Source organism: Capricornis sumatraensis, chromosome 8 (assembly GCF_032405125.1).
Source record: "Capricornis sumatraensis isolate serow.1 chromosome 8, serow.2, whole genome shotgun sequence".
NCBI classification, from domain to species: domain Eukaryota; kingdom Metazoa; phylum Chordata; class Mammalia; order Artiodactyla; family Bovidae; genus Capricornis; species Capricornis sumatraensis.
The window spans coordinates 28,177,525-28,190,883 of record NC_091076.1 but is presented as its reverse complement, the minus strand read 5'-3'; the positions used below and the strand labels follow the sequence as shown (position 1 = coordinate 28,190,883).

Here is a 13,359-nt window from a genome sequence, read left to right as displayed (position 1 = left end):
TTAATTGGAGCTAAGGGCCAGAATGACCACACAGTTTCATTAACATCAGTTGGTTCCCTCACTCTCCCTGATGAGACTAGACTTTATTAATAGCCTCTCAGTGTCACACTTGTCCTAGATTGTGAAAATGGACTCACACCTCCAGCAGCCTTTGTTGAGACGTATAACACCTCTCAGAGCTCCCAAAGGCTACCCTGCAATGTTTGATCAGCTCCAGAGAGAAGAGCCCTGTCTAAAGCAGTCATTCTTCTCAGGCATGGAGGAAGCAGTTTCCTTAGAAACAGGGATTACAAAAGAGCTCTTAGAATAGCTACTCCTAAACTCGGGTTTTCTTCAGTTTCAGGCCTCAGATAGTCATTCAAAGAGGCATAATATGAATAGCGAGCCCAGCTGGACTTATGTAATGACATGAAGAGAAATGGCAAGTCCACGGCCAATGCAGACAAAGGTATTCAGCAAAGCACTTGTCACAGAGATGGCATTGAGCAAATACTTGCTTCATGTTTAAATGAATTACGGTTTACCTGAATTTGAATGGCATAGTAAAGGGAACTGAAACATAAAGCGAAGCATATGGGCTTAAACTTAATTCTGCCACTTATTGTTAGCTTGCCCTTTGATAATTTAAATACTTTCCCTAGCTTCTGTTTCTCCATCATTTCAATAGAGATGATGATAGTTATTCAGTTGGTGGACAATATACATTATTCATGAATATGAGAAGGGCTTGTAAATTTCACTATATTGTAGTATTTTATGTTCATTTAATCCTTACAAGAATCTTAAAATGATTATATTTTCATACCTACAAATAAATGTCTGTAGCATTGAGCATGCTGTGCTGTTAGTTGGAAATGTTTTATTTTTGTCTACACCACCAAGCTGTGAACACTTGAGGAACCACATTTTTATTTCTCAATATAACACATACATCTTCACATATCATGTTCAACAAATGCTTGCCAAATGATTAAGCTGGATAAATAAGATACAAGATTGTTTTCAGATATTTTTGCTATCCTCAAATCTTTAAGCCAGATAGATTTCTGAGGGTGTCGAAGCAGAGTTAAATTGATAATTATATAAATTCAATTCCATTTAAATGAAATATTTTTTTGTTCACTGATGTATTGCCTTTGACCTGAAACTTAAAGGGAATTATGCTTGTTTACAAGAAAAAGACTATGTTGTTGCCCATCCCAACCAAGGGGTAAACTCTGTGAGGGCAAAGACTAGGTCTGTTTTGTTTATCCCAGCAACAGTTTTTAGCAGGCATTTAAATGTAGTAGGCACTCAGATGCCTAGTTTAGTCTTTGATTACTAGAATTCATTTGTAATTCTAATTTGCAAGATAAAATTTAGGAGATAAAATATTGGCAAAGGAACTTAATAGTCACTAAAGTACAAAAGTAATGCTCTATTTAAAGAAGGATAGTTTTTACATACCTTGCTGATTTCAAATCCAAAGACTTCCTCAAAATATGCTGGTTGACTAATAAGCAATAAATAAAAAGTCCAGCTTCTGCAGAAGTTTGCAACAATTATTGCATAGACTGGCATAGATGTAAAAAATTTTCTCCATGGAGTCTTGAATTTCTGAAATTCCAAAAAAAAGAGCCATTCTGATCATTTTAAATATTTCCTAACTTAAATGAGAATCATAGATACCTTTGCATTTTTATGATGTGTATGCTGAAGCATGAGTAGGAGATAGGCAGGAGGCAGTGAGTCCTTAATTGCAACAGTCCAGTTAACCTTAGCTTCATAAATAATTGTTGGAAGGAGAAAAGAAGATACGGTTCTCCTTCTGATTAAATTGTTTTAGTTTTAGAAATATGTAAGATTCTATTTTTCTCAAAAAGTAATTCCAAATGCATAGACCCTAGTTTCCAAGATTTTTGTTTTATTTTGTTTTGGCAGTGATAGATCAGGCCTCAGCTAAAACTCGCTGCCAAATCAATGACCTTGTTGGTATCTGACATATTTTATATAAAATGTTGAAAATTCAACACAGTTAGGAGAAGAAAAATAAGAAAAATGGGCAGCATTCTAGACCCCATCAAGAGTTATTGACAACATTACCTAACTACAAATTCTCTTGGTAGCCAGTGGATATCAGTATCAATTCTGTGACACTGAAGTGTAAGAGTCTTTAAAATTCACATGGTATACATCTGGGTTAAGCATTTGGCCACCCAGCACACCATAACTAGCTATTTAAGATATGCAAGACATTCAAAATTAACTTAAATATGATTGGCTTTGCTTATGACACTCATTAAAAAATTACACCTGGTATATTTAAAGATGCTGTGTATGCCCAATACAAAGCAATTATCTTCCCTCAAGATTAATATTTTTAGACCTTAAAAAACCTCTCATAGTTCCAAACACTTCCTCAATTCTTTATTTTGAACACAGAAATACTCTTTAATGTTTATCACTAGTTTTGGAATTTTTTTAGTATTATTTATTTATTTTGGCTTTATTTATTTTAATGTTATTTGTTTATTTAGGCTGTGCTGGGTCTTCGTTGTTGTGCAGGCTTTTCTCTAGTTGTGACGAGTAGGGGCTACTCTCTAGCTGTAGCTTCTCATTGAGATGGCTTCTCTTGGTGAGGAGGAGGAGCTTAGCTGCTCCCCAGCAGGCAGGATCTTCCCGGATCAGGAATCGAATCCGTATCTCCCGCGTGGGCAGGTGAATTCTTTCCTTCTGAGCCACCAGGGAAGCCCTGTCTTGGATTCTCAAGCTGATAAGTTAGTAAAAGAGGTGGGAAACAGTTTTTTACAAGATTTAGTCATTATTGCTGAGTGTAGAGCCTCATAATTACTAGCAGTGGTTGTGAATCTAATGAAACTTTTTACAGATCACTTTAAAGTGACACTTTAAAGTGACATAGTAGGAAGATACATTGTGTTGATCACAGGGAACAAATCAAAAAACAAAAACCTGTCCTAATAATAAATAGTGAGTATTTTGGTTTTAGGTAAAAGTTTCTAGTGACACCATCATAGATGGATTCAAAACGTGCAAATTTAAAAGAATTTTTTCCTGATAAGTTCTAGAAAAATGGTGCCAAATAAATATACTTATTTCAAAGATAATAAAAATGACCAAATACAGGAATGTCTGTTATAGCATTGCATTTTAATACGTAATAACTTCAGAAGATTTTAAGAAGAAAATATTTTTCTTGCTGAGAAGGTGTTGTTTTAAATTTATATCAGGATCATCTTCATTAAGTACTTTTTCTTCAGGCCACAAAGCACTTCATCAAATGTAAAAGAAAGTGTCTAGTCATCTCTCTTAGAAAATTGTTGGTGGCTGTAGGGGGACTTATGATATTTTGATAACATTCTATTTACTGAACTGGTTGTTTGCTTCATTGGTGTGTTTAATTTGTAAAAATTCAGCAAGCTATTTGCTTATGTTTGTACATTTTTCTGTTCACATGTTTAATTATTTTGTAGAGAAAAATAACAGATTTAAAAGACATAAGAATCAGCTACAATATATGATCCTTAATTTGATCCAAACTCCACAAACAATGGCTACAAAAGACATGAATATTGATTAGATATTAGGATTGAACTGGGCATCTGAAATTTCAATATGATCTAGTATTGGATAATGCTAGAGAATTACTTTTAGTTGTACTAGGTATGATGATAGTACTTAGATTATAAAGGAGAATATTATTTTTCTAGAGAAGCATGTATTTGTGGGTAAAGTATTATGACATCTCATTTACTTTAAAATTGCTCAACAAAAAGAAAAGTGAAGTAAATAAGGCAAGATGTTAAAAACTTTTGTTTCTATGCAGTGGATATATAGATATTCCAGTTACTTATTCTTTCTGTTAAATGTTGAACTTGATCACAATAAAAAGTTCAAAATAATTAAAATACAAGTTCTATTCCCACTTGATCTCATTTTTAAATTGACTTCAGGAGAGTAAAAAAAAATCAGTAAGAAGTAAAATATCGAGTTTAGAAAAATAGTAAAGTCTAAGAAATGGAGAATTTGAGTTTACCTATACTGTTTTGTCAATCTACCGATTACTCTCTTTTGAGTCATTTCCAGAAATTGGTTTTCACTTAGACTAAATTTCTTGCTGTTTTAAAATATATATACCTCATCTCAACACCACACAATCTCTCAAGAACTGGTAAATAAAAGAAGCATATTTTATCAATGATAATATGGGCTAATCAGAATATTTTGTACTTGAACAGGAAGCTAAGTATGAACCCACCCCCACATCATCACTTGTTTCTTGAGTAGCTACCATCAGAAAAAAAAATTATCAGTCTATTTACAGAAGAAAACAGGAAGGGGTGCATTCTAATGCCAACCTGTTTAGCTAATGGAACAAATACAATGTAAGATTTTTTTTAAGTATGGGCTTAATTTCAAATGTTACCCAATATGGCATTTTCTTATTCATTAAAGACCACGATGCCCTCAGCAACAATGGGTGACAGACATTTTTTCCTAGAATGAGATGCCAAGGACAAGCCTTCCCTAACAAATAAAGTAGAGAATCAGAGCTGAAATCAAATACAAAAGTTGAGGGAAGCATAATGCATAAGAGTCATTGGTTAAATGCACAGTAACTTTCAACTCCTAACAAAAAGAAATTGAGTTGATTAGGTCCTGAATTACTGAGACTGTCTACAATATTTTTGCTTAAGGGGTTTATTTTATTTTTATAGCATCAGATGGGTATTCATTAGTTGCTATTTATGATCTCTTAATATGCATACTAAAATATTTGTATTACTGATATAGAAGTGCATTTCTTTCCCTATCAGCAAATCCTGCCCAAGAAACTAAATTATAATCAGAAAAAGGCTTTACAATATTATAACACTTGATCTTCATATGTTAATCCTAAAAATGGTAATATTTTATCAATAAAAGGGTTATATTATATTAAGAATATTTTTCAGATTAGCCACCTATGGTTGGCATGCTAATGTCTTAGTATTTACTAAATTATGTAAAAATACACAGGTATAAAACTTGGATTTAGAATATTCAATGAATAAAAATATCTCCTTTCATGACTGTGTTAGGTGATTTGACATTTCCTGTAATTTAAATTTAACAAATATTGGTTGAATTTTGTTTCATTTAGCTATGTTGAGCTATTTTAAAAAATTTACTGAGGTTTACAGCTACAGTATTAAAACTATAATCCAGTTAAAATTTGAAGGTGCTTAAGAAAAGTTAAAGAAAAAAAGAAATCATAGATGGAAGAAGGAGCAATCATTTCTAAGTCAGGGAATATGCATGGAGTTAAAAAAAAAAAAAAGCAATCATGACTGATACCAAATTAGTTTTGCTGAATAGGGACACATAAAACAATCTGCTTGGTTGAAGAGAGGTGAGATGGAGAACAAGATAGGAATATACACCATAATAAAGTTCTTACTTCCATTGCACCTAAAAGATTTGCACTCTCTCCAATGCTTTCTTCTATGTACCTACGTTCTTCATCTGTAATAGTAGGATGCTTTGCAGGACTCTCATAGGACACCAAAAGCCAAAACATGTACCAGATCATTCCAAAGCTTCCTGAAAGCAAGAGTTCAAAAGGAGGAAGTCAAGGAAAGGCATACTCCCCTAACTACTTCCATTTAACAGTCAGTAGCTGGGATAAAACTACAGTAATCTTGTGACAGGATTATAAAATGTGAATTTGAGCTTATGCTTCTCCAAATGAACCTAGCCATCTCTACTTGTCTTTTGTCACTAGACTTCATGCAATCTGAAGACTAGTGCTGTAATTTAATCTTTATCACTGTTAAACAATGCTGAAACACAGGAAACTCACAATAGATAACTATTGAATGGTATAGTTTGGAACATGTTCGTACATTCAACAAATATTTACTGAACAGTTACTTTTCCGGGTACCCTGCTGAATGAGAGAAATATGATAAACAAGAAAAAATTCCTGTCCTCAAAAAATTTTGCTGGGAGTAAATCCTTTTCTTTATGTCTGTCTTTAATGTGGGTAGTGGTCTGCATTTCCAAGGAAAAGAAATGCTTTTTCCCCTCTCTGGTTAGGACATGCAGATCTAGTAATGTGTGTATGTGTTAGTTGCTCAGTTGTGTCCAACTCTTTGCAACCCCATAGATGATAGCCCACTCGGCTGCTCTGTCCATGGAATTCCCAGATTTAGTAAACAGACTATTAAATAAAATCTAAAAGAATATTCTTGGGCTTCTCTCATAGCTCAGCTGGTAAAGAATTGGGCTGCAATTCAGGAGACCCCAGTTCAGTTCTTGGGTTGGGAAGATTCCCTGGAGAAGGGATAGGCTACCCACTCCAGTACTGGTGGACTCCCTTGTGATTCAGCTGGTAAAGAATCTGCTGGCCATGTGGCAGACCTGGGTTGGATCCTTGGGTTGGAAAGATCCCCTGGAGAAGGGAATGGCTACCCACTCCAGTATTCTGGCCTGGAGAAGTCCATGGACTAGTCCACGGGGCCACAAAGAGTTGGACACAACTGAGCGACTTTCACTTTCAATTTTCAGAAGAATATTTTAGCCTGAATAGATACTGTACATGAAAAATGGGCTTCTGTAACTAATGTGGTAATACTTAACAGTTTATGTGACTGTATACCACCGCATATACTATTGCCTATGGATCACTGTTTAGACAGATGAAAGTTATAAATTCTAATACAATAAACATGCTACTGCAAGCTCTATTTCATCCCTTTATTTAGCACTTTCACCATTGAAATATGCCCTTATTGTGGAATATAAAACTGAAGCATCAATAACAGAAAAAATTCATATAATGTATCCTGATTCTCATCAACTGGCCATTTCATTTTTTCCTCATACAACACACTCCCCTGGGTAACAATCTAATCCCTGATCACTATAATACTGTATTTTTTTTTTTTGGTGGGGGGCTAGTCAATCTCTAAGTGCTTCTTAATATTATAACTGCTGATGTACTGTGCCCTTTTAAATACTGAACGTGATAGCAAACACAATTTGGAATCAGATGGTGTGTGACAGTTTGGTAGAGTGTAGTGGTTGTGGAATATGGTTCTCCTGTATTCAAATTGCAACTGTGTCACTCATTAGCTACATCTTCTAATCAGTAACTAAATCTCTGAAAATCTCTACTACCAAATGAGATAATTCACTTTTTAAATAAGATTTTTGCAAACAGAAGTTACAGAAGGCAATACATAAAGAAACTAGCATAGTGGATGGCACAAGATAAGCACTCAATAAATGAGAAATTCTGTAATTGAGTAATAATTATATTTCCACTAACTGAATACATCTGAAGTGCTAGACACTCAGCTAATTGCTATATATGCATTATCTTTCTAAAACTTAAGCTGCCATATGGGTCTTATCTCATTAACTAAAAAAATGAATATTGAATATGTGGCTCAAAGACCAAGCTTTTGTCATATACAGCAAGTAAGTAAGTACTATTATTATGATATTTCAGATTGTGCATGCGTGTTAAGTCACGTCAGTCACCGTGTATGACTCTGTGACGCTATGGACTGTAGCCCACCAGCCTCCGCTGTCCGTGGGATTCTCCAGGCAAGAATGCTGGAGTGGGTTACCATGCCCTCCTGCGGAGGATCTTCCTGACTCAGGGATTGAACCGGCATCTCTTATGTCTCCTGTATTTACAGGCGGATTCTCTACCACAGTGCCACTTGGGAAGGCATTCAATGATAAGTATTAAATGAGATATAACTTGAAATAATGAGGTAGGTTTTCTTGGGTCCTTTGTGGAAAATTCATATTCTTAAAGTCACATCACATCTTCAATTAAATAATGGACTAAGGCACAAATCAGAGAATTTAATGGATGGCCATACCAACTTTTGGAGAAGGCAATGGCAACCCACTCCAATGCTCTTGCCTGGAAAATCCCATGGGCGGAGGAGCCTGGTAGGCTGCAGTCCATGGGGTTGCAAAGAGTTGGACACGACTGAGCAATTTCACTTTCACTTTTCACTTTCAGGCATTGGAGAAGGAAATGGCAACTCACTCCACTGGAGAATCCCAGGGACGGGGGAGCCTGATGGGCTGCCGTCTATGGGGTTGCACAGAGTCGGAAATGACTGAAGCGACTTAGCAGCAGCAGCAACAGCAGCATACCAACTTTACTATATACCTTGTAAGTAAGTGCTTTAAATATCTTTGAATTATGGGCTTTAAAATAAAATCAAACAAAAGCTATGGATTAAAATCTGTTAAAAAAAATTCCCTACATTGACATGAATCTGCCACAGGTGTACATGAGTTCCCATTCCTGAATCATGTCAATGTATGGCAAAACCAATACAGTATTGTAAAGTAAAATAAAATTAAAATTAAAATAAAGAAAACATCAACAACAACAACAAAATTTCCCTAAGGAAAAAAAATATGTTCTACTGCATATATAGCTCACCATTTAGGGTATTCATGAATTCAAAACCCAACCATGGCTTTTAAACCAGGATAAGATCCTCCACTATTTATATTCTACAAATATAAGAATTTGCTTTGATGAGAATATTTCAAAATGAAAATGGATCATAGCACATTTGGAAGCAGCCAAATTCTGTTCTGTTCTCCTACATGACCTCATTAATCTTTCAGATTCTCCTGCCCATGTCCAAAACTGGTATTAATCAGTGACAACATCAGTTGGAATCCAGATCTCTTATCTTTCTTCTTTTCTCTTTATTAAAAAAGTGTATCTTAGCGAGAGACTATGGGATACTTTCAAGAGGTAAGATTCCATATTCTGGTTAGAAAGTGAATAGAAAGGGAGTTTGAACTTTGGGCTTCCTGTCATTTTTATTTCCTTGGGGGCTTAATCTTCTTTAATCCTGGGGAAATGTGGACTAAAATATACTGCCCCTGCAGCGACTGCTAATATTTCATCACAAGATTGAATGTTTGCCTTAACACTAATATGGCCTTTCAGCTTCCTATCTCATTGAGTCTCAAGGAAATAGAATCAGGGAAATGACCGAGAAAGCAAGAATCAAAAGAGAAGTTGGTGCTGCCTAGCTTCTTCCTTTTAATCAGCTTTGAATCAAGAGCTAAATTAAATTTTTCATAGTCAAGGGCAACACATACTGTACATTACAAAGTTTCCATCAGCAATGTGATTGCTTTTAAAAATAATAAATAACATTGCAGAGAAAATCACAGATATAGAATATTACCCTTGATCTTAGATTATAAAGAAAAGAATCAATGAAAAAACAATAATGAGTAAACACAGAAGTACATTCATTGATCTATCACACTGCTTTAGTTTAGGCACATTTCTTTTAATTCTCTTGTACAGAAATGCTACATACCATAGACATAGAATACGGAAGACCAGCCAGTATACTGCACAAGAATGCCAGCTAAAGGCATTGCAATCACAGCTCCAGCATAGGATCCTAAAGTAGAAGAGAAAATGAGAGAAAGGTAAGTGAAATCAATAGACATTCTTGACTTCATCTCATTTTCCTTGACTGGGTCTTACAAACACATCCTTGCACACTTGGATGTATATGCACTCTCATCCACATACTTCAAACCCATATCCAGGAGTACAAGACTACACAAGTGAATATAATCTACACACCCAAGTCAGAGATATAAAAATAGTACAACACTATAATAAAAAACAAATTCAAAAAACTGTAATAAAATAATTAATGAATATATTTGAAAATTCAGAAGAAATGAATAAACTCCGAGAAACATACAAAATGTAAGAGGGAGTTGAAGATTTCAGTAGACCAATAATAATTAAAGAAATTGAATGGTGGGTCAAAACCTTTCCTCATGTGCACATACAGACACACCTCAAATGGTTTTACAGATGGGTTTTACAGATGAGTTTTGCCAACTTTCAACTCTTACAAATGTTGTTCCTAAGCTTTTATGCACATAACTGTACCTGCACATAATACTCACCACAAAAGGAGGTGGTTGCCAATCGACTCCTCTCTAAAGGGGGAGCCCATTTGCTCCATATCCCATGACATGCTGGGTAGGTGACACCCTGTGAGGGAAAGAGATATATCAGCACTGTTTAGAATCTTGGATCATAGGAAAATAAGTATATTCACTTCTCTGATGTGATGCTGTTTTCTTAGAATGGGCACAGGGTCTCCAGTTGCCATGTGAGGGCCTTTCTTTGCTGATTCCATAAAATTCCATTTTAAAAACTTTCAGCCCAGACCCATGGCCTCTTTTTAGTCACGTGTTCAATTTATTCCCACCCTTTAAGACTTCCTTCTACCTCAGTTTTCTTCTGATTAAGGCCGGAGAAAAGATCCTCTATTATTCAGTTCATCTGCAATTCTGAACAATTTGAGAGACAATTTTGTAAGGAGTTAAACTTAGTGATTCCCAAATTAAAGGAATCCCTACAGAAAAAGGTGCAGCTTAGATCCTTGAAGGTTATTATACTTCCTGAAATGGGTGTCTAAAACTTAAAATCTTTAAGATATTCTTTTTTGTATTGTTTTGATCCTATCATTTTTTCTTTCTTTTTGGAAAGACAAGAAGCTGTTTTCAGTGCCTTAATACTTTATCTGACTTATCTACTCTCACCGTATTTCATGGAAAGAGAAAGGGCAATAAGTATGCCATTGTCAAGTTTTTAAATGATATTCCTTCAAAGACTACAGGTTAATGGAGCAAAAGTCAATCATTAGAGTTGATGCCCAAAGAATACATTCAATGAAATGTTTTTTGGGGTTTTTTTTAGTGAAAATTCAGATCATGAGGTAAAGCCAAGAGGGACTTGTTATAAAACTCTCCAAACATATTAATTCAGAGGATGGACTTTTTTATCACAGCACATTAACAAAACTGTCTGTTCTTTTTTTAATTTTTTTTTTTATGTCATTCACGAAACACTTCATCATCACTCAATTCCAGAGAAGTGGGGGTAAACAGCCACAGTGGTAGTCTATCATCATTTAAAGATATCTGGTTTCTAACTTTTCCAATTTTTTTACCACTGTGTAGACACAACCTAATACAATATATTTATTTGTAGGTCAAAACAAAGATAATCTTCTGATTCTTATTAGCATGCAAACCTTAAAATGACGTCATCCTGTAGTTCCATACCTCAACAAGTCCCTGCAGTATCCTAACAAAGATGACACACCCATAATGCACTCTGGCTGCTGATGGGATTAGCATATTCAGGGTAGAGGTAAGAAGTATGGCAGCTCCAAAAACTCTGAAAAATAAAAGGAGTTAACAGATCTACATTTCTCAGATCAAGTTAATTACAAGCAATTTCAAGATAGAATTTTTTTTTCTCTAAAAGAATAAGAATGTTCTGAACTGGATTGGCTCGCCATTTTAAATAGATATTGGACTGTCTTGAATTGCTACATCATTTGAAGCACAAAATTCAACATTCAAAAAACAAAGATCATGGCATCTGGTCCCATCACTTCATGGCAAATAGATGGGAAAATAATGGAAACAGTGACAAACTTTATTTGGGGGGGTGGGGGGGGGCTCCAAAATCACAGCAGATGGTGACTGCAGCCATGAAATTAAAAGACATTTGCTCCTTGGATGAAAAGCTACGACCAACCTAGACAGCATATTAAAAAATAGAGACATTACTTTGTCGACAAAGGTCTGTCTAGTCAAAGTGATGGTTTTTCCAGTAATCATGTATGGATGTGAGAGTTAGACTATAAAGAAAGTTGAATACTGAAGAACTGATGCTTTTGAACTGTGGTGTTGGAGAAGACTCTTGAGAGTCCCTTGGACTGCAAGGAGATCCAACCAGTCCCTCCTAAAGGAAATCAGTCCTGAATATTCACTGGAAAGGCTGATGCTGAAGCTGAAACTCCAATACTTTGGCCAACTGATGCAAAGAATTGACTTCTTAGAAAAGACCCTGATGCTGGGAAAGACTGAAGGCAGGAAGAGAAGGGGACAACAGAAGATGAGATGGTTGGATGGCATCACCTACTCAATGGACATGAGTCTGAGCAAGCTCTGGGAGTTTGTGATAGACAGGGAAGCATGGTGTGCTGCAGTCTATGGGGGCACAAAGAGTCAGACACAACTGAGCAACTGAACTAAACTGAATAAATCTGTTTATACACAATTTTAGTCACTTTCTTCATAGATATAATTACAAATTGTAAATAGTTAATTAAACACTGTATATGGTTTGAGTCTATATATCATCAGGGCAGGAGCTTGCTTTTCAGATACACTGCTGTATCCCTAATGCCTAGCACAGTGCCTGATACATAGGAGATACTCACTGAAGAGCTGCTGAAGAAATAGTAAGTGCCAAATGGAGTTGTGTCTAGTTGTGTCTGATACCTTGAAGTATGGAAATTATAACTCCATTCATAAAATTTTATGAAGGGAATCATATGTAAATTCTCCCCAGATCTAATGATCAGCTCCCACAGGACATATTTTTAAAATAGAAAAAATTAGTACTTCATATATATACCTCAGGTTTGTCTTTCTGTGTAGGTGGTTGAGTGGAGGGGTTTTGGCTACCCCTCTTTTTGCATACATAAAAACAATTTAAAATAGAATTGCTAACATCTTTATCCATCTACAAGTAAAAATTATATTCCATTATTAACAAAAAAAAAACTTTCCTAATGTAAAACTAAGCAAGAAATATATCCCTTTAACCAGGTAACTTTGGAAACTTCTCTTGCAGAGAAATCTGGGGACACATTGTCTCTGGTGAGCTAAGCTGTGTGTTCTCAGTAAATTTTTTCAAGGCAAACATTGAACCTTGAGTTCAGTCAAAATTGGCTGCCTCATAGAAGTTCTCATTTTTCCAGGAGCACGTTTAAATGTAACTGTTAGAGACGTGAGTTTCTGAAAGAGCCTTGATCATTATTAATCTGCGACTGAAATTTGAGAAATGACTTTATGAAAGGATGAAGTAGATCAGCTTTTTTCTATGAATCACAGACTGGGACACAAACTTTTGTTTACTTGCTATAGCCTAATAATCCACCTGTCTTCAGTGGCTTCTCTTCACAGAGTTAAACAGTCACTTAAGAGATGAATATTCTCTTCTGTTCTTTTTGCATCCTATTTCCTGAATAGGTATCTTTGGCTCTGAGTCAGAGTAACTTATTTCCTAAATGTTTGGCACAAAATAGAAACTTTTTATTTCTAGAAATGATTATCCCCATTAAAATGCCCAGTGATATTAAACTTCTGCCAACTATGGATTTATTTTCCAGAAATTAAGTGCAAAAATCCCATATCCTATCTTTAAAATATAAAAACTTAAAATCATTATTCAGTTCAGTTCAGTTCAGTTCAGTCGCTCAGCTGTGTCCGACT

At 35.3% G+C, this 13,359-nt stretch overlaps 1 protein-coding gene across 1 annotated transcript in view; it reads right to left on the bottom strand.

Moving 5' to 3' along the window:
- SLC17A6 (solute carrier family 17 member 6) overlaps window positions 1-13,359 on the bottom strand; it is a 38,450-nt gene that overhangs the window by 4,294 nt on the left and 20,797 nt on the right. Inside the window, exons 4-8 of the mRNA XM_068977829.1 lie at window positions 11,134-11,248; window positions 9,967-10,054; window positions 9,357-9,443; window positions 5,438-5,580; window positions 1,447-1,596 (exon numbers count right to left, since the gene is read on the bottom strand). Of these exons, the coding sequence (XP_068833930.1) occupies window positions 1,447-1,596; window positions 5,438-5,580; window positions 9,357-9,443; window positions 9,967-10,054; window positions 11,134-11,248 (583 nt within the window). The remainder of the gene's footprint in view (window positions 1-1,446; window positions 1,597-5,437; window positions 5,581-9,356; window positions 9,444-9,966; window positions 10,055-11,133; window positions 11,249-13,359) is intronic.